The sequence below is a fragment of the Equus asinus genome, chromosome 12, assembly GCF_041296235.1.
Source record: "Equus asinus isolate D_3611 breed Donkey chromosome 12, EquAss-T2T_v2, whole genome shotgun sequence".
Lineage (NCBI taxonomy): Eukaryota > Metazoa > Chordata > Mammalia > Perissodactyla > Equidae > Equus > Equus asinus.
Genome location: NC_091801.1, coordinates 3,211,551 through 3,238,195, shown reverse-complemented (window position 1 = coordinate 3,238,195; position 26,645 = coordinate 3,211,551). Strand labels below are relative to the sequence as shown.

General features: G+C 38.6%; 2 protein-coding genes across 4 annotated transcripts in view; one reads left to right on the top strand and one right to left on the bottom strand.

The window, feature by feature from the left end:
• The window catches only part of CA13 (carbonic anhydrase 13), a 77,981-nt gene extending 76,411 nt beyond the window's left edge, over window positions 1–1,570 (top strand). The window contains exon 8 of the transcript XR_011493087.1: window positions 1,500–1,570. The gene's annotated coding sequence lies outside the window, so the exon portion shown is untranslated. The remainder of the gene's footprint in view (window positions 1–1,499) is intronic.
• Window positions 1,571–23,442: 21,872 nt separating this feature from the next.
• CA1 (carbonic anhydrase 1) overlaps window positions 23,443–26,645 on the bottom strand; it is a 38,366-nt gene continuing 35,163 nt past the window's right edge. For all 3 annotated transcript variants that reach the window (XM_014839132.3, XM_070480971.1, XM_070480972.1), the window contains 2 exons: window positions 24,835–24,990; window positions 23,443–23,875 (listed from right to left, as the gene is read on the bottom strand). In XM_014839132.3, coding sequence (XP_014694618.1) covers window positions 23,759–23,875; window positions 24,835–24,990 — 273 coding nt within the window. In that variant the 3' untranslated portion in view covers window positions 23,443–23,758. The remainder of the gene's footprint in view (window positions 23,876–24,834; window positions 24,991–26,645) is intronic.

Genomic DNA, 26,645 nt, shown 5'->3' with positions numbered 1-26,645 from the left:
ATTAAGGATGGAGCAAACAAACAAAGATTACATCTTTCTTTATTAAACATGTGTTCAAGGAGATGCCAAGGTTTTAACTGTCAAAAGTCATATGCTTGCTTTTTGTATAGAAGTTATTTTAAGTTCAGCTTTCTGGCATGCAGTAGCGATCTGACTAAAGAGTCCATAAAATCCTGAGTGTGAACCTCACACGTTCACATTCAGATCTCATGAGTACACCTGGAGGTCGTGGGTGCAATAAGGTCTCTTGGAAAGCCGGAAGTCTTCCTGCATTGCCCTAGTTCAGGCCTTAACCCCCAACTTTCCCTCCTTCAGTCCAGCTGCCTCACCACTATACTGGTCACCTCACTAAGACTCAGAGCTGGTGGTGTTCTTCCCTGGCTGCACACCTTCGATGAGGGTTACACTGCCAGCAGAGCAGAGTCCAAACATTTAAAAGTTCCTGCCCTCAAGTGCTCGTTCCCTCCGGCTCCTTCCCCTTTTCCAGCCTCATTTCCTGCCTCTCCCTGGCCAGCCCTGCAGGGTGCTGGTCTCCCCAGACAACCTTGCCGTTCTCTGAGCAAGCCCTATTCTTTTGGCTTTGCTCTGGCTCACACTTTCTTCTTTGCCGTTAAAGTTCCTGTCTCTATTTCTCTGTCCTTTAAGGACCAGCACAAGTGCAGCCTTCTCTCTGGATTTTCTCTGACCATCTCTCTCCGCTGAGAGCTTTGTCAACTCTGCTCCGATGGATTTTGTTCAGGGCCCTGCCCTCAGAACAAGGTTCTCTGTGTTTGCCTCGCACATGCTGACACACTGCAGCTCTTCGGGGCAGGGGCTGTGTCCATTTCGTGTTTCCACCCCCAGAACTAACACAGTGTCAGACAATAGTAGGTGCTTGTTTAATGTTTTTGAACAACCTCACGTACGTATAAATAGTTTACAGTCGGTGGTAAATTAATAAAAAGTAAGTAATGGTTGTTTACCAATATTTGTTATTTAATTATTCAACCACCCTTTACTGAGTCCAGGCTGAGTGCCAGGCATTTTGATGAGCACTGGCATTCAAAGGTGAGTGGGTACTGTTCCTGACCTGGAGAGGCCCACAGTCTTGTGAGGGAGATAGGTATATGAGCATGAATTATATTCATTCATTTATTTTGTGAAATAGAAAAATGTCATTAAATTTGGAATTTTTTTCCTCTATGAAATTGGAGCGCATAGGGCCATTTTAAGAGTGTAAGAGCAAAAATATGTAAATAGTATCTAAATTCTGGTGTGTGTCACTAAGAAAATATACCTTTAAGAGTAATTCCTCTTTCCTTTACCAGCAAGGGCACTGTCCTGGGTGTTTCCTCTGGATATGCTGGGTTTTAGACTCCCTGTGTTCTACCACAGGCAGCCACCCCACAGTGGACCATACTGCCAGGCAGAAGAGCAGTGGGGCTGGAAATACAGAAAGAGAGAGAGAGAGGCTGCCTCCTTCACTGCCAGAACCCTGTCGCAACTCTCTTCTGTTCCAGGAATCCACAGGACTAGCAGCAAACCAAGGGCATCTCCACGAACATCCTCAGCCCAGTCTTCTGCTGGTAAGGTGAGAAGACAGAGCAGAGTAGAGCAAGATAACCAGAAGAGAGTCTCGCTTCAGTCTTTGCTTTTGTACAAGCCTACCTCACGGGCTTGGAGCGAGGGTTTGCTAGAGCCTTCCTCTAGCTTGGCCAAGTGAGACAAGCAGTCCCAGTTATTAACGAATCCTGACATATAAAGGGACAAACTGAGACAGTTAACTGGCGTTTTGTAAAGGTCAGGGCTTCCTATTAAAGGACTTGTGCAGAGGCAACAATCATTCTTCCACTGCACAAGGAGGAAAATCCAGATGCTCAGGATCATAAGACTAGAAGGGACGTCAAGAGGGAAAGTAGGTCAGCCCTTGCCTCTGAGCAGGAGGACATTCAGTCATCTAAAAGCCCAAGAGAAAATAGAATAAACCCAATAAACTGGGTCTTATTTCAGAAGCCAAATGTTATCCCTGCAAATGGCTCAGTTAACACCTGCAGGCTACATGAGCTGATGTGCTAGAATAGCAGGGAGACCTTAAGACACTTTATGGCTTACTTACTTGTGTTATTGGTTTTCTTTGCTCATCTCTGGGGAGGGAGCTTTTTTAAGATTATGAAAGATAATACAATGTTGGGTCGATTGTATCATGATGTGATGCAATCCAACCCTGCGAGGGGTGTGTTCTTGAAGACGCTGTGGAAACAAGTATCAGCTCTACTATAGGAGGAGGTGAGCTGCTCATCTCCGTTGGGGCATGGCGGCGAGTACTGGCTCCAGCTGTGGAAATGCACCAGAGAATCAGAAGAGTTTATTAGGAAGATTTTTAGCAAAGCAATCATAGGCTCTTCATAGTGTGAGTAATAATGTTTATCAGTTATCAGTCCTTCCGTGGTATTATTTTCAACTACTTTAAGATATTGTTTTTCTTCTTTCCTTTGGCATCTTTCCCAAAGTTTAATGCAGCTTCTTGAAAAAAATTTGATACTTTTGCTACCATTTTCCAGAAGAGAATAACAGGCACGCTGGAAGTTTTGCCTGTCAGTCTGAGATGGAGGAGTCTGTAAAATTGCCCTGGGTAATGACGGTAGAGGTAAGTTTTAGCTTCGTAAATAAAGACTATGACTTACACTAAGGCGTATGTGGGCAAAGTATTGGGTCTAACATCAGAGAGCTTTACGGGATGGATGTAGGGACACGCATGCTCAGAATGGGCATTGCATGAGGCGTATATGCTCATTTTTATTAAAGATCCTTGAGCTGTTCAAAACTGTGGTAGACAGAATAATGGCCCTGAGAGATGCCCACACGGGGATCCCCAGAAGCTGTGACTGTGCTACCGCACATGGCAACGAACGCGGATTCACAAATGTGAATAAAGGTAGACTTTGAAGTGGGAATTTATCCCGGGTTGTCCAGGTGGGTCCAATCTAATCACATAAACCCTTAAGAGCAGAGACGCTCCCTGGCCGTGGTTAGAGAAAGAGAAGAGTGAGCAGAAGCAGGGCAGAGGGATACTACAGCATGTGCTTGATCTTTTTAAATTAAAAATCTTTTTTACTATTTTCCCCCAGCTTTATTGAAGTATGGATGACAAATAAGAATTATGCATATTTAGGTTTTACAACATGAGTTTTAAAGATGTACAATGCAATGGTTTAATATAGGTTTACGCTGTGAAATGATTACTGCAATCAAGTGGTCACATCCGTCACCTCAATAGTTACCATTTTTTTCTGTGATGAGACCCCTTCAGATTTCCTCTCAGCAAATTTCAAGTGTGTAATACGGTATTATTAACTGTATTATCTATTATTAAGCATGCCACATATGAGATGCCCAGAACTTACTTATCTTGTAGCTGGAAGTTTGTTCTCTTTGGCCAGCATCTCCCCAGTTCCCCCACCCCTCAGCCCCTGGCAACCACCATTCCGCTCTCTGCTTCTACGAGTTTGACTTTCTTAGATTCCACATATAAGTGAGCTCATGCAGTATTTATCTCTCTGTGTTTGGCCTATTTCACTTAGCATGATGTCCTTCAGGTTCATCAACGTTGTCACAAATGGCAGGATTTTCTTCTTTTTATGGTTGAATAATATTCCATTATTATATATACAATATACATACACACATGCACACACACATGTGTATACACACAATATTTACACATTTTCTTTATCCATTCATTCATTGACGGACTCGTAGATTGTTTCTATATCTTCACTACTATGAATAATTCTGCAATGAACACGGGAGTGCGGATCTCTCTCTGAGATCTGATTTCATTTCCTTTGGATATATACCCGTAAGTGTGGTTACTGGATCACATGGTAGTTTTATTTTTTTTTAATTGAGGTAACACTGGTATATAACATTATATAAATTTCAGGTGTACATTATTATATTTCAATTTCTGTGTAGATCACTTCGTGTTCACCATCCAAAGATTAATTACCATCCGTCACCACACACATGTGCCCTGTCACCCTTTTTGTCCTCCTCTTACTCCCCCCTCTCCTCTGGGAACCACCAGTCTAATCTCCAATCTATGTGTTTGTTTGCTGTTGTTGTTTTTATCTTCTACTTATGAGTAAGATCGTATGGTATTTGATTTTCTCCATCTGGCTTCTTTTGCGTAGTGTAATACCCTCGAAGTCCATCCATGTTGTTGCAATTGGCAAGATTTCAGCTTCTTTTATAGCCGAGTAGTATTCCATTGTGCATATATACCACATCTTCTTGCTTCCAAGTCTTGGCTATTATGCATATGAACATGAGGGTGCATATATGTTTATGCATTTGTGTTTTCGTGTTCTTTGGATAAATACCCAGTAGTGGAATAGGTAGATCATATGGTAGTTCTATTCTTAACTTTTTGAGTAATCTTGATAACTGATTTCCATAGTCGCTGCACCAATTTACATTCCCACCAGCGGTGTACAAGAGCTCCTTTTTCTCCATATATTCTCCAACACTTATTTCTTGTCTTTTTAATTATGGAAATCAAAGAAGACACAAAGAAATGGAAAGATATTCCATGCTCTTGGATTGGAAGAATTAACATAGCTAAATGTCCAGACTTCCTAAAGCAATCTACAGATTCAATGCAATTCCTATCAAAGTTCCAACAACATTTTTCACAGAAATAGAACAAAGAATCCTAAAATTTATATGGAACAACAAAAATACCCTGAATAGCCAAAAGAATCCTGAGAAAAAAGAAGAAAGCTGGAGGTATCATGCTTCGTGATTTCAAAATATACTACAAAGCCATAGTGATCAAAACAGCATGGTACTGGCACAAAAACAGAAACACAGATCAATGGAACAGAATCGAGAGCCCAGAAATAAAACCACACATCCACGGACAGCTGATTTTCAACTAGGGATCCAAAGACAAACAATGGAGAAAGGAAAGTCTCTTCAATAAATGGTGTTGGAACTGGGTAGCCACATGCAAAAGAATGAAAGTAGACCATTATCTTATATCATACACAAAAAATTAACTCAAAATGGATTAAAGACTTGGATGTAAGACCTGAAACCATGAAACTTCTGGAAGAAAACATAGGCAGTAAGCTCTTTGACATCAGTGTTAGCAGCATCTTTTTGAATACCATGTCTGACCAGGCAAGGGAAACAAAAGAAAAAATAAACAAATGGGACTACATCAAACTAAAAAGCTTCTGCACGGCAAAGAAAACCATCAACAAAACGAAAAGCCAACCTAACAATTGGGAGAAGATATTTCCAAACCGTATATCTGATAAGGGGTTTTTATCCAAAATATATAAAGAACTCATATAGCTCAACAGCAAAGAAACAACCCAATTAATAAATGGACAAAGGATCTGAACAGACATTTTTCCAAAGAAGATATACAGATGGCCAGTAGGCATATGAAAAGATGTTCAATATCACTAACTTTAAGGGAATTGCAAATCAAAACTACAATGAGATGTCACCTCATGCCCATCAGAATGGTAGTTCTATTTTTAACTTTTTGAAATAACTCTATACTGTTTTCCATAATGGCCATACCAATTTACATTCCTACCAAGAGTGCACAAGAATTCTCTTTTCTCGATATCCTCACCAACACTTATCTCTTGTCTTTTTGATGAAAGCCATCCTAAGAGGTGTGAGGAGATATCTCATTGTGGTTTTGATTTACATTTCCTTGGTGTTAGTGATATTGAGCACCTTTTCATGTACCTGTTGGCCATCTGTATGTCTGTGTGCTTTAAAGATGGAGAGGGGCATGGGCCAAGGAATGCAGGTGGCCTGTAGAAGCCGAAAACATTAAGCAAACAGATTCATTCCAAGAGCTGCCAAAAAAGGAACTCAGCCTTGCTAATAATTAGATTTTAGCTCACTAACACCCATGTAAAATTTCTGACCTGGAGAGCTGTAAGGTAATAAATTTGTTTTGTTTTAAGTCACTAGGTGTGTGATAATTTGTTATGGAAGCAATAGAAAACTTATACAGGATTGGGTTCTGATAAAATTATTAATATCTGAGGAGAGTTGAGTCTGACTCATAGAAGAAGGATGCCATGAACAGCTCACTGTGGCTCTTCATGGGGGCTGTCTGTTGGCAGGCAGTTCCCATGCAGTAGTGTGGCTCAATGGGAGGGAATTAATAGTTCTGTTGGAATAAAGAGAAAATAAAATCTTTGGTCCCTGCCTGGGAAACCTGGAAAAGATCATACAAGTTCTCACGAGCTGATTCTTAACTTGATATTTCTAGTTCATTGCTGAGGATGAACAGTTAGTGATCACCTTACAAAATATTTCATTTGATCTTCAAACTATCCTGATTTGTTACTGTCCCTATTTTACATAGAAAAACTGCAGGTAAGAAGTTAAGAGAAGCTACAGGTCAGATGTTGGGTGGTTCATCCGGTAAGTGGGGGAAGAAGGACCCAAAGCCCACCACAATGTCACGCAGATTCTCACTCATCCTCACTGTAGATGTTTCTACTGTTCTCTTTCCCAATCTTGTTACATTTCCTTGAGTGTTGAAACACGATAAAGATTTCCTCTAAAAGCTGGGCTTTGCTTTCTACCTCCAGAGCAAAAATGGATATATGTTATTTTCCCAAAACTGTTTTTGAACCTATTAAAAAAATTAAAAAACTGGAGTTATCTCAGCCTCAGGTTAGCTTCTTTTATTTAGCTTCATTGTCAGTGGTTTCCACAGCAGGAAGCCCAGCTCTGATGGGAACCATTAGTGTCAGCTATTGTTTTATCTGATTCAAACAATATAAGTTACACAGCAATAACTCCCTGTTCCTCCCTCCCCCTGCCCCTGGTAATCTCTAACTGTTTTCTGTTTTTATGAATTTGGCTATTTTACATATTTCATATATGTAGAGTCATATAATATGTGTATTTTTGTGTCTGATCTACTTACTTAGCATAATGTTTTCAAGGTTTATGTATGTTGCAGTGTGTATCAGAACTTCATCCCTTTTCATGGATGAATAGTATTCCATTTTGTTTATTCAGTCATCTGTTGATGGACACTTGGGTTGTTTCCACCTTTTGGCTATTGTGAATAATCCTGCAGTAAACATTGGTGTGAAAGTATCTGTTTGAGTCCCTGCTTTCAATTCTTTGGGTATATACCTAGGAGTGGAATTGCTGGATGATATAGTAGTTTTATGTTTAGAATTTTGAGGGACCGTTAGACTGTTTTCCAGAGTGCTTGTGCCATTTACTTTCCCACTGATAACGTACAAGAGTTTTGATTCTCCACATCTTCACCAACACTGTCCAGGTAGGTGTGAGGTAGTATCTGGTTGTGGTTTTGTGTAAATAAAGTTTTAAACTTAAAACAATTGCTGAAAATTTTGACTACAATGAATGTAAACCATTTAAGTTGTTCTTCCATAACGTTAAGGTTAGATCCTTTCTATCCTTCAACTTCCCTCAGTTTTGTACACATTAAATCATTTTTAAGTATTTACTACTGCTCCCCAAGGTACCCTCAGATCACGTGTGTTCTAGTCTTGCCCTTTCTTAGAAAGAGCCAGGTCATCTAGGAGGAGACTGAGGAACAGAGAATAAACTACAGATGGAGGAATTCTGTGCACTAGGGAAATGAGTATGGTCTATAAAACAGGGTGAGAAAGGAATGTACATAAGGAGGTATATACTTTATAAAGCCTATAAGGTATATAAAGCCTATAAAGTATATAAAATTAGGGAGGAGAAAGAAAACATGGGTGTGCTCATGGGAAGTTGATGAAGGAAATGATAAGAGCCAAGCAGTTGTACTGTGGTGTAAGCCATGGACGAGCCATGGTTCCAAGTTGTCATGTCTATGACCTGAGGCTTTACTGTAGAGAAAGGATGGATTTGGATTCTTTAAGAACATTTAAGGAAGGATGATTGTGCCTCCCTTTTTCTTCCTAGGACATGGAGGTAGCTTCTGAAATCCTGTTAAAGATGGGGAACCCGTTTCCTCAAGCCACCTTCAACCACCACAGATGATCAGACATAGTACACAGTGCATTGGCCCAATGGATGTGCTGTAGGCACTAAGGCTAGTCTATGAGATCTCGGGGAGCTAAAGCTTCCCTCAAACGAATGCAAAAACCTTGTGTTATTTTTTTCTTAGGAAGATTCTCTTTATCAAAATATGAGAGCTCATATTTGGTTGAGTGTCCCTGAGCAATGGCCCATGTGAGCCCTTATGGAAGAGCACCCCTCGCTGTCGTTATGATCCAGGTCTGCCTTTCAGAGAAAACTACACACCAAAGGCTTGAAAATATATATGCCCTTTCATCTTTTGTATATTTATACCCAGAAAAAATCGAGGTGGTGTGCACGTATTTGTGTACATCTTGTATAAGATGATCACCACAAAGTTGCCCATCAACAAAAATATTGACAACTCAAATGTCTGACTTAAGGGATTTGTTAAATAAATTATGGCTTACCCACTTACTAGAATACTGTTTTGTCGTTAAAGGTTATACCTTGTAGAAATGTATTAATTGACATGCAAGAATATTCGTAAATTACTGACAAATGAAACAAGCAAATCATAAAAGAATCAAGTCTCAATTTGTTGTATCTATCTATCTATCTATCTATCATCTGTCTATCTATCTATTATCTATATCTATCTTTATCTCTCTCTCTCTCAATCTCTATGCCCAGGTTTATATATCTGGATGATTACGTACCAAAATCTTAATAGTGGTCTTTGGATAGTAGGATTATAGGTAAGTTTTATTTATTCATTAGGTTATTTGTATTTTATAATTTTTGTGCAATGGCCCTGTATTCCAACCTCACATCCTCCACCTACACATCCTGGAAAATGCCACATGGGGGCAACTTCACAATTCTGCTCATGAAGGGGGCTGCTTCTCCTGCACATCTATAGCATCATACCTCCAGGTCTCCACATATTCTCTTTGAAAGGGTAGTCTTTGACAAAAACAAAAAAGAGTTCTAAATTCTTCCTAGGGAGGACCAGCAAGATACTTAATCTCACGAGGCAGCAAGTGCTGATGTGGAGAGTAGAAGTAAAGATGGTTCGGCAATGACGAATCTTCCTGGTTTGGTCACAGAAAAAGAGAGTGTTGCCAGTTCCCCCGTCGGGATGCCTTTGTGTTCTGCATCTTTTTTTTAGCTCAGGGATTATCAGGGCAAGGTTTCCATGCCAGGGCATTCAATGTGGCATGCCCACCCAAATTCAGAGTTCAGTGTGATTACTACCAGCTTTTAAAAACTTTGCTGGATGAGAATTTCGCTCTTGCCAACAGAATCTGTTCTTATGAATGACTGATTTGTTCAGGAAGTAAACAAACAATGCTGTGGTGACTTTAACGCACTACAGAGGGATTTGCTCTGAGTTAATTTCAGCAGAGTGTAAGCTTTCAGTTGCTTTGTTAATAAAATGTCCAAATCGTCGTTTTCCACACTGACACTTTCCATACTTGGCTTTCATGGTCTACGGGCGTTGTGGGGACTCGCGGGGCCAGGTGATCTAATTACCATTTATGCTGTCCGTAACGAGCAGTGGGAAGGACTGAGCTCAGTCTTCCTCAGTTCATCTCTGTATTCATTTCTCAGAGCTCAATAAAATATTAAAACTGAATTTTCAAAGTGGTACACCACGGAGTGAAATGTGGAAATTTTTGATCTTAATTTTTGAAATTACTTCTGAAATGTCCCTTGAGAGAGGTTGGGTTGAGCAGGTGTGTGAGCTCTAAGTCTGATTTTCCAGAGGATCCCACTAACAAGGTCCTGAACGGAATTATAACAGATCTAAAACCACCACAGATAGAGAAAGATGGTTAAAAATGGAAATTATGCACAGACTAGAGTTAGGTCCTTTACTGAATCAGGTTAAGAGTGTTCATGAAGAGGAGATTATCGTTATCCCGGTAAACTGGAAAATCATTGAAGAACTTATTCAGATAGAGTGATTTGGGGAGTTCCTTAGTGAGATCTTTTAAATGGGCTCTTAAAGTTTTCAATACCTTAGTTATCATCCAAACTTGAGACGATTTTCTCTTTTTCTCCTAGAAATATTTCTTCTGAAAGACAATATTTCTACTCAATACATTCAACAAACTTTTATTGAATGTAAACTCTGCATCTGGTACCTTAAAATCTGATACCTTAAAATATTCTTCGAAAATCATTGTTGTCTCTGTACAGTCTCAAAAAATTGTCACCAGTTTGCACAGGAAAGAAAGAGGTGCAGAGGCCTGCTTTAGTCGGTCAGAAGACCAGTTTTCCCTGCTCCTGTCTTGACTAACTCTAATCATCCTCTTTCTTGCTGGTCATGGTATTTGAGGTGGATCGTTCCATATATGAAGTTTAGGAAATGGAAGATTTTGGAAGTTAATGAAAACAACCAGTGTGTTGTCTGTGTAAGCCGTGCTCCTCTCGTACCAGAACACTGGCAGGCATTTTCAGTATGTTTCCACAAATCTGCTGTATTTTCCTCCTCCAAGAAAAACAAAATTTCACTCAGAATAAAAACAAAAGGAATCTACCTTATTGATAAATGAATTGTCTGTGTCAATGAACAAATATTTATTGAGTACCCACTGTTTGTCTGGCTGTTGGAATACGGCAGTGAAATGAGGAGGAACGTCCCTGACTTCATGGGAATCCCAGACATTTAATCAGTAATTAGAAATGGAATGGGTACTGGGACAAAGGGGAATATGAGAGCATCGATTACTTTCTCTCTTTCTCTTCTTTTAATAACTCCTCTTCAAGATTAATGTTGTTACTTATGCTTCTGTGGTTCAGGATCTACGCTGGCTGTGTGTCGCAAATGAATTCCTAAAGAATATATAGTGACTATGTAGACAGTACAAAGTGTGCTCAGAGAACACAGCAGCAAGAGCCCGAGGCAGGAAGAATATGCTGCATTTCAAGAACTGTGCTCTTGGGGAGCTCTCTTTCCCTTTGATGTATCCGTCTTTCAGTCCTGGCAGCCCTCTCTATTTTTCTGTTGGCAAATTATCACTCTATGGATTTAGTACAAATTGACGGCATTTCTAGTGTGACATCACCATCTTGACCAAATCTATTTATGTGCGCTTTTCTTGCTTCAGCACGGCTAGTGGCCGGTGGTCTGCCTTTATGCATGATTCCTCCTTGGCCGTTGGCTCTATTCCCCTGTATGTTTTTCTGACTCCACTATCTAGTTCAGCCTGCCCAGTGAACACAGAATTACGCAACATCCCCAGGTTCATAAACTTAAGTCTCTTCCATTTCTGACTATGTTAGCAGGTACATTTTGTGAAAACTGTGCCTGCCAATTTTATCTTCCTACTAGGTTATAATATCCTTGAAGGTGGAGAATGTCTCATAAAAAGTTTATCAACTTGATAGCAGAAAACTCAAGGGCAACACCCTCAAATCCTATGAGGTCACTTAGTAACATATTTGTGGTGCTAGGATAATTCTAATTTGTTCTGAGAAGAAGCATTTAAGGCATTGTCTCAGCTCCCAGAACGACCTGACAGAAGTAATTTTATTTCATTTTTTTCACCAGGAAAGTATCCATAATTCTCATGCACTTCCTATACCATAGAAAGAATATAACAATGCTCATAGAATACTTCAATATCTGAGGTCATTTACGAGCATGTTGTACTTCTAAAGGCTAATCACTTACATGTTTTTAGGCTCATTTCTTTTATTTTAAAGATTTCATTTTTCCTTCTTCTCCCCAAAGCCCCCCCAGTACATAGTTGTATGTTTTCAGTTGTGGGTCCTTCTATTTGTGGCATGTGGGATCCCACCTCAGCACGGCCTGATGAGCGGTGCCATGTCCGTGCCCAGGATCCGAACCAGCAAAAACCTGGGCCGCTGAAGTGGAGCGCGCGGACTAACCACTTGCCCACAGGGCCAACCCCTAGGCTCATTTCTTTTATTCACATTTAGCAATAAAATATATTCTCTTTTTTGATATATTGCATACTCAACTTCTATTATTTTGTTGTTTAGATTCAAAACACTTTTTCCCTTGAAATCTGTTTAGAATACTATGACAATGTAAGAGAAATTAAATACAATGTAGCATGGAGAAAGAGTACTGTATTTATATGCTTCGTCTATATATGTATATGGATATGTTTTTTAAGGTAATTGTATCTGGAAAGAAAGCTCATTTGGTAGTTAAGGGTTCAGGCTCTGTCTCCACAAACCTGGATCCCAAGCCTGGCTTTGCTGCTCTCCAGCTATGTGGTTTCTGACAAGCTCCTAAAGCCCTTTGGGCCTCAGTTTTCTCATCCATAAAATGAGGGTAAAATTGTACATAATTCATAGGGTTGCTGTGATGACCAAAGGAGATATGATTCCTAGAGACACTGACCACGTGGTACCTGATTGCATTAGGGATTTATTTAGCAAATACTGCCTAATGTGCAGCCGCACTTCTAAGTCTTTCAAATATTAACTCATTTATTTATTTACTACTTCAGTCCTAACAACAATCTTACGAGGTAGGCATTCTTATTCTCTCTATTGTACAGACGAGGAAACCGAGGGGCTGAGAGGTTAAGATAACTACTCTGGTTAAGAGACACTATCAGAGGCAGGATTGCCACCTGGACAACTGCACTTGGGAATCTTAAATGAAGCTGCCTTGTTTTATTTATGTATTAATTCAACCAATTTACTTAAGTCCTACTATGTGTTAGGGATTGTCCTACGCACTTGGGTTACAAAGATGAAGTCTCTGCCCTTGAGAAGTTCAGAGCTTAGTGGTGAAGAAAGATTTATGAGCAAATAATTATAATACAGTGTGGTACATCTGGAGAAGACATATGTGCAGTGGCCTTGGAAACATAGTGGACAGAAAGCTCAGCCAGAGGCCCACTCTTGACATCTGAGGGGCTGAGGAAGAGGTAGAAATGGAGACCCACATTCCATACGTCTGAGGATTTAAACGTTATAAGTCACGTTTCTCAAAGCTGGTTTTATAATGACGAAATCAAAAGTATGTGTAAATCTACGAATCTTTTATTACTAAAAGTTGCCACAGGGCCAGCCCCAGTGGCCTAGTGGTCAAGTTTGGCGTGCTCCAGAGGCCTGGGTTCAATTCCCGGGCACAGACCTACACTGCTCGTCTGTCAAAGCTGGCAAAATACTAAAAACAACTGAATTTAAATATTAGTGTGTCTGTGTATTCTGTTGAAGGGCTGGCAATGTTTGGGTGACTAATAAAAGAAAAATAAACATAGAAAGTTCATTTATCCCACTAATATATTTTTCTGACCTTAATTTTATCCAAATAAATAATTATGCTTTTATAATCAAGAGTTTTTGCACAATTTGTATGCTATTAGCAGTAATAACCTGTGTCTAAATATATACTTGTGTTCAAAGTATATAGAATTTGAATACCTTTTCATCAAATTGTAAATTAAAAAAAGTGTAAAAGATTTAAAATTTAAATTTTTAAAATATATTTCAAAAATTTATTTTTCATATAAAGTAGCCAGTTATCTGTTAAAAATAAAATACAAAATAAGGCTTTAATTAAAAAATTTTTAAATAGCTACAGCTGCAATTTCTAATTCAATTTTTTGAAAATTTAATTAAACTGTATTAAGTATTTTTATAAAAATAAAATAATTCCCAATTTTAGCAACTAATGTCCCTGTAGTTGCTAACGGGATTGATGAGTTATGCATGTCACATCTATTTATAAACAAATTTAAGAGTAATGTGAATTGTTTAAAGTTGCAAAATGTCCCTCGGCTGCCGTGTGCAACTGTTATGAATACTGGTAACAACAGTTTCAAGAGCAGCTCTGGAACCACAACTGTGAGCACACAGACAAACAAGAAATCGGTCCTTGGCTGTACCTGGAATAAGACTTTGTCTTGCAAGAATCGATTGCACATATGCTGTCCGAAAAGAACGATCCCCAGGGCCTTTCTTTTGCCTCAGCACTATTACTGTCTAAATTCCCCCTGCTCTGCAGCAGCGTCTGCCTCCAGCATCAGCAGGAGGCACAAAGCCACAACCTTTGTGACAGTCACAGTTGCCTTTTGTTCCAAGAACAGGGGGCTGGAGATAAGGAGAGGCATTTCCTTGGGGTCTGAATCATGTTAGTTATGAGAGCAGATGTTTAGGGTCATGGGTCTTGCTGAACCAGGGCTGAGCACCAGATCCTGAGAGACAGAGGTGCCCAAATGCTCTTTCATAAATGTGTTTTTGTTTGTTTATGATGAATGAGGCCATTCAAATTGCAGGGCCCAGCCCAGGGTCCTTCTTGCTTTGGTCTAAGAGTGATACTATATAACTACTATCTGTGGCACCAAGGAAGTTTGTAGATGTGGCAGATATTTGCTTGAGGCTTGAAGGAGCTAGAGCACCACGGGTATGTTGCTGACAGCATATGCAAAGGCCCTGAGGTATTTAGTAGCGTAGCCTGTTCAGGGAACTGCAGACATGTCTGAATGGCTAGAGCACAGGAGGCTTGGGGGTGTGGAGGGAAGTGAAGCAGGAGAAGTAAGTTGGGACACATCACAGAGGTCTTAACAACCATTTGGAGTTTATCCTGAAACAAAGAGGAAACTTAAGGGTTTTTTACAGGGAGGAATTTGTTTCGATTGAACCCTGATGTGGGGCATAGTTGGAGAAGGGCAAGAACAAAGGCAGAGGCACCAATTACGGTGGCACTTATCCTAGGGAGAAATAAGGATGACCTTAACAAAAGTGTGGTAGTGGACATGGAAATGATGAGAGAAGGTGAGAGGGATCTGGGATGTGGTGAGAGGCTGGATGCACAGGTGGGCCTGGCAGATTGTAGTTGTTTGATCAGTGTTTGTTGAGGGGAACTGAGCTCCTGTTTCTAGTGCCTCCGGCACTTTAGCTGCACTGTCCAATGCCTTTGTTTAACTGTGAATTAATTTAAATAAGTTGTTTTAATGTTTTGAATTGCAAAGTGGATGCATTCCTAGCAAGGAAAGATTGAGTCTGAGGAGACTCAGTCAAGAAGTTGTCAGCGAAACTGGTCTGATACTGTTACACAGCTCAATATGAGCAGTTTCTTGACTGCTGTCTCCTTGAGTCACAGTAGTTCATGTCACAGGTCCACCAGGTCACAGGTAATTGGCTTACAACGTATACTGCTCATCAACAAGTTTTCCGCACTTAAGACACTGCCCTCCAGTTACCTTTGGTAAGAGGCGCTGTCAGCTCTGCTCAGTGGGAAACATTTGGAATCCTTCTTGAGTTTTCTGAATAGACTGTAGCTTTACAGAATGCTTTCTTTGTTCTTTGAAGTGCTGAATCATTTATTTCCAAAGCAAGTTTCACCTAAAATGACTTTTCTGTTTGGTGTTATGCTTTGACTTCATGTAACCTTTCAAAACTGATTGGGGCCAGATTGATAACAAATGTAGCTTGAACTTGGCTTAGAAATTTGACAGTCTCGGGCATAATGGGGATGATGCCGTCTTTATATCCCTCTCTAAAACTTCCTTCTTATTCACGCTTGTTATAGCTATTTTCTCATCAGCTGGGTCAACCAGACCACTTGATGCAAATTCAGTTCTGCTGGTCTCTAAAAGTTATCATGACCTTAAATAGAGGGATATGAGAAGCGCAGCCTTAACGTGGGACTCCACACCTGCCAGCCCTGCTACCTCTCTTGACCATGTGCTCCCGTTCCAGCGACTGCTGCTTCTGCCCAGTCTCTGTCTGAGCCCAGACAATGATAACCCAACCTCCCCAAGATATGGACAATAACTTGCCTTTATCCCTTATTCATTTTACCCAGGAACTGGAGCCTAGCTCCTCAACCTCAGCTTTGGGACTGGGGCTATTGATTTTGTACCCATATTCCAGATTATCCGGTTCATCCTGAATTTCCCCAGGGTGCACCACCAGCCTATGTTTGATCTCTCAGTGCAGGTCTGCTACGTTTTGTCCATTGCCTTACCTTTTATGTATTTACTTTACATGCCAAGAAGGCCTTTCTTCAATTCACTGAGTTGGGTCCATTCTCCTAATATATTCCTCATCCCAGGAGACAAGGCTGACAGTTCCATACCCTTCTATTGTGTTCCAACTTGTTGAAGCAGGCCAGTTGTGTCCTGAAAGATGGCAAATTTGTAGTCATATATGGTAGAAAGACCTTGCTGGATAAATAGCAATAGGAAGTTAAATGTCAATCATTCTTCCTCTGCTTTCCCATAGCACTTAGTTGTATGCATATTATACTGTATGTTTAATTCTAATTTGACTGACTTATTTACATGGATGTCTCCCCCAATAGACTGCAAATAGACCCGTGTGACAGGGTCTATTTTTATTTATATCTGTATACCCTGCAGCATTAGTGACGTGCTCTCCAAGTTGGAAACACACAGTAAATGGTTGAAAAAATAAAGAAATGTAAAATTAGAGTTTGTAAGACACTTATTAATAGGATCAGTGTCTCATTCATTTTTTTATTTCCTATAATATTAGTGTAATGCTTTCCACATAGTAAAAGTACTTCTTAAATGTTTGACAGAATAAAGAAGAATAAAATTAGAGTATTAACTTTCAAATGTCTGAGTTAATAATTTACTGTTTGAGATTTTTCCCGCATAGAAATCAGAAACTGCTGTCAGATTAGTGTTCGTGCTTAATTTTTCGTAGATAATGTATTATTCTCTTGTTGTTTTTTACAGTCAGAATAACCTCATCTCTGTTCAAGTCAAATACATGCAGTACTCAATGCGTGCTTCTTGAGTTCTCCAGTAGATACAAAGATGAGTGATGAGATGAATCACTGACTCCTTGCTTTTTCTCTCTCACCTGCCCTTTTTGCATTGTTTATAGTCTACAAGAAGAGATAAATGAAGGATACAAGATTTATGAAATGAGATAAAAAGAGACGAGCTCTGGGAGATGCTCACATAATTTTCTGTGGGAAATTCTATGCTAGGGAAGATGTGTATCCAGTTGTGGGAACTCAGGAGGCTTTCCAGAAGGGTGACGTCTGAAATCAACCTGGAAGTATGGGTAGGATTTTAATAGTAGAAGAAGTAATAAATCACCAGAAAAGGGAAGAGTATAAGCAGAGGCAGGGAAGCAAGATGTATTAGAGAATGTCAAACGGGCTTATCAGGCTGGAGCATTATGTGCAAACAGGAAACAAGTAGGAGGTAGGCCTTGCCAATTAAAGGTGGACCGGGTACATATTATGAACTTTAGGGAACTTGAACTTACTTTGGAAGACAGTGGGGAGATATATCTATTCCCAACCATGGCAGGTCATCATAATCTCTTGGGAGATCCTTGAGAAAGATATTGAATCACCCCAGATCTGTAGAATGAGAACACCCGAGTGACTTGGAAAACCACACTTAAAAACAAAACGAACTCTCCAGATGATTAATATTCTCCAGGTTTGGGACTCACCTGTGGATTCTGGATTACTTGCCAGGAAATTCTATTCAGTCATTTATCAAAATCTGTTGAGTGCTTAGTGTTTATCAGACATTGTGCGAATTACTGGAAATATAGAAAGAAATCCAACAGATGTTGTCACAGATCTCACAGTTTACAGCCTGGAAGGTTAACCAACACTAAATGAATAATTATACAAATTATAACTCTGCTAAGTACTGTCAGGAAGGACAGGGTGCCATGAGAGTATATAATGGGAGGGCTGACAACCCTGGCTAGCAAAGACAACCTTGAGCAGGTGAAATTTTAGCCAAGACTTCAGGATTCAGAGTGGGGAGGGAAGGTTTGAAAGTCACTTTAGTAATTTAGGGTAAAATAATAAAGACCTGGAATAGGGACTAGAGTGAGGGAGGAGATGAATGTGCTTCTGTTTCTGTTTGGTTGGCCCGGTGAAATCAAGGGGAAAAAGACAAGAAAAGCGTCAAGAGGGAAAGCAAAAAAAGTGCATGAGCAAGAAGAAAAGCGAGCCATCCTATTGGTAGAACCATGGCTTTGCCAGGTTTTTAATGAGAATTGTTGCCATAGTCCAAGTACTTAAGGGTTGGCTGAGGACTGTGGTCTCTGGAATTGAGTCCTTGTTAATCTCTCCTTTAGTACGACAGAAAACTATGCTCCTGCTGGAATAAGGAATTTAAAGTTTGTAGACTGTTCTTGTATATTGAAGACTACAGAAATTAAAAAAAAAAAACAATATATTACTGCTATAGACTGAATGTTTGTGTTCCCCCAAAACTCACCTGTTGAAATTCTAACTCCCACTGTGATGGTCTTTGGAGGGGGAGCCTTTGGGAGGTGACTAGGTCATGAAGATGGAGCCCTCAGGAATGGGATTAATGTCCTTAGAAAAGAGACCCCAGAGAGATCCCTTGCCACCTTCCACGACACGAGGACAGGATGAGAAGATGATTTTCTATGAACCAGGAGCAGGTCCTCACCAGACACCATCTCTGCCTGCGCCATGATCTTGGACTTACCAGCCACCAGACTGTGAGAAATAAATTTCTGTTGTTCATGCCCACCCAGTGTACGGTATTCTGTTATACCAGACTAAATGGACTAGGACAGTTATTGTTTCCAATTTTAGCAACGAAGAAATTGCCTGAGAGATCTCTAGGTTCTGAAACATCTCTCCAGATGTCTATTCTTCCTTCAGATTTCATTGAGTCTCAGCCATCTAAGAAAGCAATAAATGTCACCAGAAAGTTCGATTCCTTTTCCTTTACTTATTATGAAAGCTTATTATAAAGAACTTTCTGGGCTCCTAATTTCTATGGAACTAATAAATGCCCCTGTTTAATCTATGTTCCACCTGAGAGCGTAGATTTCCCTTTGTTTTCTGAAGAACAGAGCATAGCAACTTATTTTTCCTGGACCTTGCTTAATGCTTAGCTCTAGTATTTACAGAATAAAAATCATTTCCTGATGTGCTATTCAATTCATATGGTAGGTGAAAGGAAATGCCTACTTTTGATACCCAATTGACATGCTGGGGTTCTGCCATTACAAATTTTAGGGAAAATTCAGGTTTCAGAATTGGAGATGTCTTTCTCAAACGAGGCCAGTTCTAAACTTTACCTCGATTCCCCTGACTTTACTCCTCATCCAAACTTTCCTTCGCTCCTTTCGCCTTCAAGGAAGGGGCAACCCATTTTGTGGTTTCCATTTAGCTCATAATGATGCCTGAACTGCCACTGCTTCCAGAACCTGTAGCCTGTGTTTCTGGAAGCCAGTGAATTCAACGCATTGCCCACCCAGTGCCAGGCTTCAATGATAGCACCAGGGCTGGGCCCCATCCAAGCTGGGTTAACAGGAGTCCTTTTCCTAGGAATCTGGAATTGAGACTAGGAAAGGGCCTGTTTCTTTATGTGGTGGGTATCACCATTTCTGCAAAAGGAAAATGTAGGAAGTAGGTTATTGCACAGGAAGGTTAGTCTGAGAGGACTTTGCTTTTAATAACAAAGAGGGTGACAGTGATAAGGGAAAGGTCACGTTTGAAAAGCTAGAAGCAAAGCATCGCTTCAAGCTCAGTGGTGGCATCAGTTAGTCAGGGCTGTGTTTGATCAGTTTCCACCCTGCCCGGTGGCCTCTGGGCTACAAGTGGCCCCTCCTGCCTCATGATCTCTGTGCACGCTCGGGCTGGTGCGACTCAGGTTTGGGGGGGCATCAACATTTGTGTTTTTAAAGCAATTGAGATGTTTTTGTGACATGTAAGTGGAGATATCAAACAGGCAACTAGATGAGAGCATTTGAAGATGGATTTTGGATGAAAATATAAATTTGGAGGTCATAACATGAATCAATACAGTTTACATATCTTTTGGAGTCCCATTTGCTTATTTTTTCTTTTCTTTCCCGTGCCTGGTGGGATATGATATTCAAAAAGATGCTGCTAAGATTCATGTCAAAGAGTGTACTATCTACAATTTCTTCTACAAGTTTTATGGTTTCAGGTCTTACATTCAAGTCCTTGATCTATTTTGAGTTAATTTTTGTGTATGATGTTAGATAATGGTGTACTTTCATTCTTTTGCATGTGGCTGTCCAGTTTCCCCAACATTTATTGAAAAGACTTTCCTTTCTCCATTGTATGTTCTTGGCTTCTTTGTCAAAAATTAGCTGACTGTAGATGTGTTGTTTTATTTCTGGGCTCTCGATTCTGTTCCCTTGAACTGTGTGTCTGTTTTTGTGCCAGTACCACACTGTTTTGATTACTATTGATTTGTAGTATATTTTGAAATCAGGGAATGTGATCACTCTAGCTTTCTTCTTTTTTCTCAGAATTCCTTTGGCTTTTCGGGGTCTTTTGTTGTTCCATATAAATCTTAGGATTCTTTGTTCTATTTCTGTGAAAAATGTCACTGGAACTTTGGTAGGAATTGCACTGAATCTGTAGGATGCTTAGGAAGTCTGGACATTTAGCTATGTTAATTCTTCAATCCGTGAGCACGGAAGTCCATTTCTTTATGGAACACAACTTTTGATTACTAAGAAACCGACTGTACTACCTGATGCTCTTCTCAGCAATGTATGACAGTTCTTATTTCTTTGTATCACTGACAGCACTGTGCATTATTTTTTACATCCTTACTAATTTTATATTTAAAGAATCAGAGAACATTGTTTTGATCTCTACTGTTTTGGTTGTTGAGATGGAGCATTTTTCATATATTTATTGATCATATATGATCAATATCCTCTTTACCTAATTGCCAATTCATTTCTTCTTGCTATTTTCTCTCGGGATTCAATTTTTATGTTAATAATTTGTGAAAGCTTTTTCTATAGCAAGGACATTGTTCCTATGTATTTCATTTATACTGAAAAAGTTTCACCAATTGTCATTTTCCTTTTCATTAAAAAGATTCTTTATGGTTTCTTAACCTACATGTTTAAGTTTTTCATAGTTCAATTAATTATTCTGTTATTTCTTGGTTTGTGCTATTGGTATTTTGAGAGAAAGTTCTTCTCCAACCAGATATTATCTAAATATTTACCCATTTTTCATTACCTATTTTACCAATGATTTCACTGAAAAACTTAACCCATCTTGGATTTATTTTGGTGTATGGGTGAGATAGGGTCTAATTTTTTTCTAAGTAGCTAAACATTCCAACATTGTGTGGTGCTGTTATACATGTTTGCTTTTGCTGGCAATTTAGGTCATCTAATAATGTGATAGGAAGTGACATATCCAAATGGCTTAAATTATTTGCCTCTAAAGGGTATTAAGATATTTACTGATGATTTAGAAAAGGCATATTCTCTGGTCTTTGAGGGGAAAATATAAGGCCACTTAAACTCTATTCCTCTCTGACATCATTTCTATTTCTACCTTCTCACAGTGAGGGATCAGCCTCCCGGATGCCATCGTGAAAACCTCTGGTACATGCACTTGTGCTCTGAGCATTCTAACGCCTCAGACAAGACCCTGTGCCCATCAGTTCACTTTTAGTACAAAGCTACTTGTAAAGATACAAGATGAGAACATGCACATATCTTTAAGACTCTAAGTTACTCCTATGAGTTATTTCTCTATTGAAAGCAAGACTTATAAGCAAGAATACTTGAGGCCATTTCTCTTAATTTGTTTCAAGCATGTCATATTTCTATTAAAATCTTTTTTATTTTATGCATTTTCCCTTAGCTTTATAAATGTGTCCATATAAGCCTAGGAACATAAAATTAACTATCTTCTTGCAATAGCTTAAATATCCATATCCATGGTTCCATTTTGTCAAAGTAGAGTAGTCCTGGAATAAATGCAATTATTTACTCATTTATATCCGTGCCTGTCTGTCTGCCTGTCTGTCTGTCTCTTTGTCTATCTGGTGAGATTGGAAATAGCCAAATCTAATAAAAATAATACGGAAATCCTAGCAGAATGTCTCTAGGAACATTGGGTAAATAAGCATTTGATATTTATGGATAATCATTAGTTGTAATGATAGTGCATTCTCGATGATCCCATGCCTCGTCCACATATCTTCTCTCAACAGCTGCTTTTATCGGCTACTTCAGAGAAATGTGGAAAGCTCCCATAATGCACCTCGTGAGTTCTGCCAAATATGTGAAATTCTGGCAGAAGCGGTGAGGGGAAACTTGCTTCCCAGCTGGCACTCAGCACAGGGATAAAGTTTGATGACCATCATATATCTTCTGTCACTTCTTTGCCCTTTCCATAATAAGATTGCAGACTTATATTTAAATCCTGGAATCCATTTTAACTTTCTTAAAAATGTATGGGTCATGAAGTCAAATTTTTTCAGGTCCCTGCTGTGAAATTTGTTTCAATTGCTCAATTTCTTTTCAGAAAATATTTTCAAACATTGTAGGTCCTGAGCATCTTTTGCAGATACATTTCTCGGATTAAACTCATACCCCTCTCTCTTTGGCTCTCTTCATGACCTCTGATAACTTTAGAATTAAAATCCTATCAATGCGACTCATGTGAAATAAGAGGATCACAGGACAGGTGTAACTCTTTCAGGCTTTCTCAATATCTGGCAAATATATAGTAATATACACAGTCAGATTCCTTTGGCAAAGAAAGTACTTATATTTATAGAATGCTTATGGGGGCAGAGCTAAAGTGTTATTTGGGTCTATTACATTTTAATAAAGAGGATTCACTTAAATTCTGGGCCCCAAATCAAAAATTTTGAATGAAGTCTCTAGGGTGGTTTTTATGTACAATATGAACGCAACCTTTGCACAAAGGTTCTCTTAGAGCAATGAAGAGTTTTCTTTGTCTGTCTTTTTAACTATGATTATAGTTATTTAGAGGTTTTGACTAATTGTGTGATAATTAGACAAGACTAGAACATTGCAGTGGGCATGGGCTTTGCTCTCTAATATGATTTCTCAGAGAGGAGAAAGTAAGTACATCATCAGGCTAAATACCAGACACGAGATTTGTAGAATTCTCAACGTAGATACGGCTTCAGAAAGAACTGGTTTCTGAGTAAATGCGTATCTGACTAAAAGATTGTTTCTTGTTTCTACGTGATCTAAATCCAAATGACTCTTTCATCATTTTTATAAACCATTCACTGGTGACTTTTCTTCCAATTTTGAAAAACAGATTCTCTGTGCAAGCTAACTAGTTATAATAATGGGGGGAAAACCCATTGGCTTTGCTAATGGGGGGGAAAAAACGGAAGCAATCACCAGAAGCATCATCTTCTGATATAAAGGATGTCATTTTTATCACAGAGAACACAAATGGCGGGAATGTTGGGCCAGTATAATAATATGAAATCCAATTGTTCTCTTTGCTCTGTATTTGTCTTCGAGTCAGCAAATGAATTTCATAATATTTCATCTCAAGCTGCTCTTAGTAATAAGCTACATTTGAGGCAAAATAATATTGTAAATAAGGCATTTAAGATTTTGGAATGTAAAAGGGTAGAAACTTAATGTTTTTAGAAATAGAGTACAGAATAAACAACAAGAAAGGGATAAAATTATTTTATTGGCTCAACTAAAATGAATAAAATGGCAAGAGACACAAATCTCTAAGAAATTATTCAGCACACCTTAATTGCAATTATAAAGAACTCCACAAAATAAACTTGAAGTAAGCACAAGTTTTGCAAGCTTATAGATTGCTATTTGAGTTAAGCATTAAGAAAAAAATTAAAGTATTTTAGTTCTACAGATTAAATTTGCAGGAATGCTGTCTTGCTAGTATTGAAATAGATTTGTTTATGGATTGTGTGGGAAGCAAGGCTGTGTTCTTCGAGGGAGGATGAGCTCCCTCCCGGGCCCCTCAGAAGAAAGCTCTCACAGTTCTGCCCTTCAGAGGCTGGGGCGGTCGGTTATTGTGCTGGATGGGGACAGCTTTACCCCCCTCAACATTCGACAGAAGACTGCGGAACTGCGCCAGCTGGGAGGAAGGATGAAATATTGAAAGAATCAAAAGTTATCAAAGTTACACAAAGCACTTTATTCCCAGTATAATTAATGCACTGGTCTTTGGAAAACTAAGTCGAGGGTTGCAATGCTTTCACCAATGGGAAGAGAGAAAGCCAAAATTCCTTCACATTTATTTCAACTAGGCATTTGGCTTAAATTATCAATGATCGACTGGACTAGAATACCAACTTTCTCACTTGCCAACTGGGAGAGCTTGTGTGAGTGACTTATCTGCTATGTGCCTGTTTCCATATAGCACCTACTTCATTATGTTGTTGTGAAGACTAGATAGGTTAATTCCTGCAAAGTTTTTAGAATAGTGCTTGGCATATAGCATGCACTAAGAGGTGTCAGTTAATCAGTAGGCTGCGTGGCATGTCCTATAGCTTCGTTATGAGAACTGGCTGACAAATCATTTGCTAGCCTCCTAATAAAAGTAGTTGCTCAATGGTATTTGTTATTATCATTAATATAAACAATAATAAATGATATATTTTGTTGGCTATTTAAGAGCTTAAGCTTCAAAAAAAGAGCAAAAAACCTTTGTTGACTCTGAAAGTACGCCAGTTGAGAATCACAATTTCTCAACGTCTTAGTAGACCTTTCAATGAAGGATTTTTCTTTGTTTCTGAAACTTTTAGGAAGACGTTGAACAAGGCTGAATTCTTCCTTATTTAGGTGAAAAGAATAGAGAGAGTTCTGAATCTCAGATATTTTTTTCTACATAAAGTCAAAAAATGGTATTATAATACACTTTTCTTTTTGATTTTTCAATAGACCTATGCCAGAAATGAATCTCTTTTAGTTGGAAGGGAAAATGAACTCCTCAAATTCTAATTGAAATAATAATCCCCTCATTAATATTAGGAATTGAAACGGCATTCCTGCTTTGCACTCCCAATTCCCACTCATTCATCTTTGATACTCTACCTGTTCTGAGCTGATACTGATGTTTTCCTTACAGACGATCCAGGTTACACTCTCATAAAGAGGAGGATGAGTCAAAGAGCCGGAGTAGGTCCAGTAATCCGGGGATGAAGGAAGGAGACTAGAAGGGTCAAAATTTTTGAATGGGGCTTTTTTGCCCTGAAAGAAAATGCAAAGTAATATATTATTATACCATGATATCAAATACTTATATCATATACATGTATGACATATATGTTACATAATCTTGGTGTGTGTGAATTTATATAATTTTTTTGGTATATATTATCTTAAGATTTTAGCTGAGAATTTAATCAATTTTCCTACTATATAGCATTTCATGACTGGTGTGTATGTGGATATAAACGATACAAGTAATACAACACTGAAAATGTGCTACACTGAAATTTTGACCAAGGAATCTTCCTTCTTCTTTGCTTGAAGATAAACAAAGTTTCAAAAATTTTTTTACAATCTATATTCTTTAAAAGATGTTTAATTTCCAGTATAAAGCATTTATTATTTCTCTAGAAATGATGCCAGATACTGTTCCAGTGGCAAAGATATTTATTGACAAGTGTATTGGTTATGTTTTAACCGTATTCTATTTATTTCTATTTTCTTTTCTGATTTGTCATTACTGGTGTATAAGAAATAAACTGGTGTTTATGTGTTAATATTTTATATAGTCAAATTTACTAGACTTGAATACTGATTCTGTTTTTTCAGCTGATTTTTTTACTTTCCAGGTGGATGTCAATGATTACATCATCTGCATTTGATGACAGATTTTTGTCTTTGTTTTTCTAATATTTATCCTGATATGTGCTCTTATTTCTTTCTTTATTTTATTGCATTGAATAGGACATTCATTGCAATGTTCAATTATAGTGGTCACAGTTGTATGCTGTCTTGTTCTTGATCAAAATGGAAATGCTTCAAATATTTCACTACTAAGTTTGAGGTTTGATCCAAGTTTCAAGGTGATATTCTTTATAAAGTTCAATAAGTTTTCAGATAATTTTCTTTCTTTCTTTTTTTTTATTAATAGTTCTATCAAGATTTTTTTTTTTTTTTTTTTGCTGGGAAAGATTTGCTGGAGCTAACATCGGTTACCAATCTTCCTATCATTTTTTTTTCCTCCCCAAAGCCCCAGTGCAAAGTTGTAGGTCCTTCTAGTTCTCCTGTGTGAGCCACCATCACAGCATGGCAACTGACAGACGAGTGGTGAGGTTCCATGCTCAGGAACCAAACCTAGGTTGCCAAAGTGGAGCACACTGAACTTTAACCACTAGGCCATCATGGCTGGCTCTCTTTCTTTTTTTTTTTTATCCTCAGGAATTTGTGTTTAATTTTATCAAATGCTTTTTAAACATCTAACAAGTTGATGACATGGTTTTTAATCTTTAATTTGTTAATGAAATGAATTATATTAGGAGGTAGTCTAATATCAAACCATCCTTGCATTCCTGGGGTAAACTCTACTAATTCAGAAGCATTATTCTTTAAAAAGAAGCATTATGAGAAGCATTACTCATAAAAATATGATGTATGATTTAACTATTTACTATTAAAACAGTAATGCTAAGTTTAGATATATCAGAAAATCCATCTTTTTTTAGCTGACAGGTGGGAATTCTGGTTATCAAGCATTGTGTGTTAATGGTATCTCAAAAGAATATGCTTAACTCCAGCATTTTGGAATTCTAAAGAAGTAAAGATATGTTTCTTCATGAAAAGAAAAAAAATTTACATTTTAGTTGGATATAGTTTTTAAAGAAAGTTTGAATGGCTGTGTAACCTGTTTTTCTATA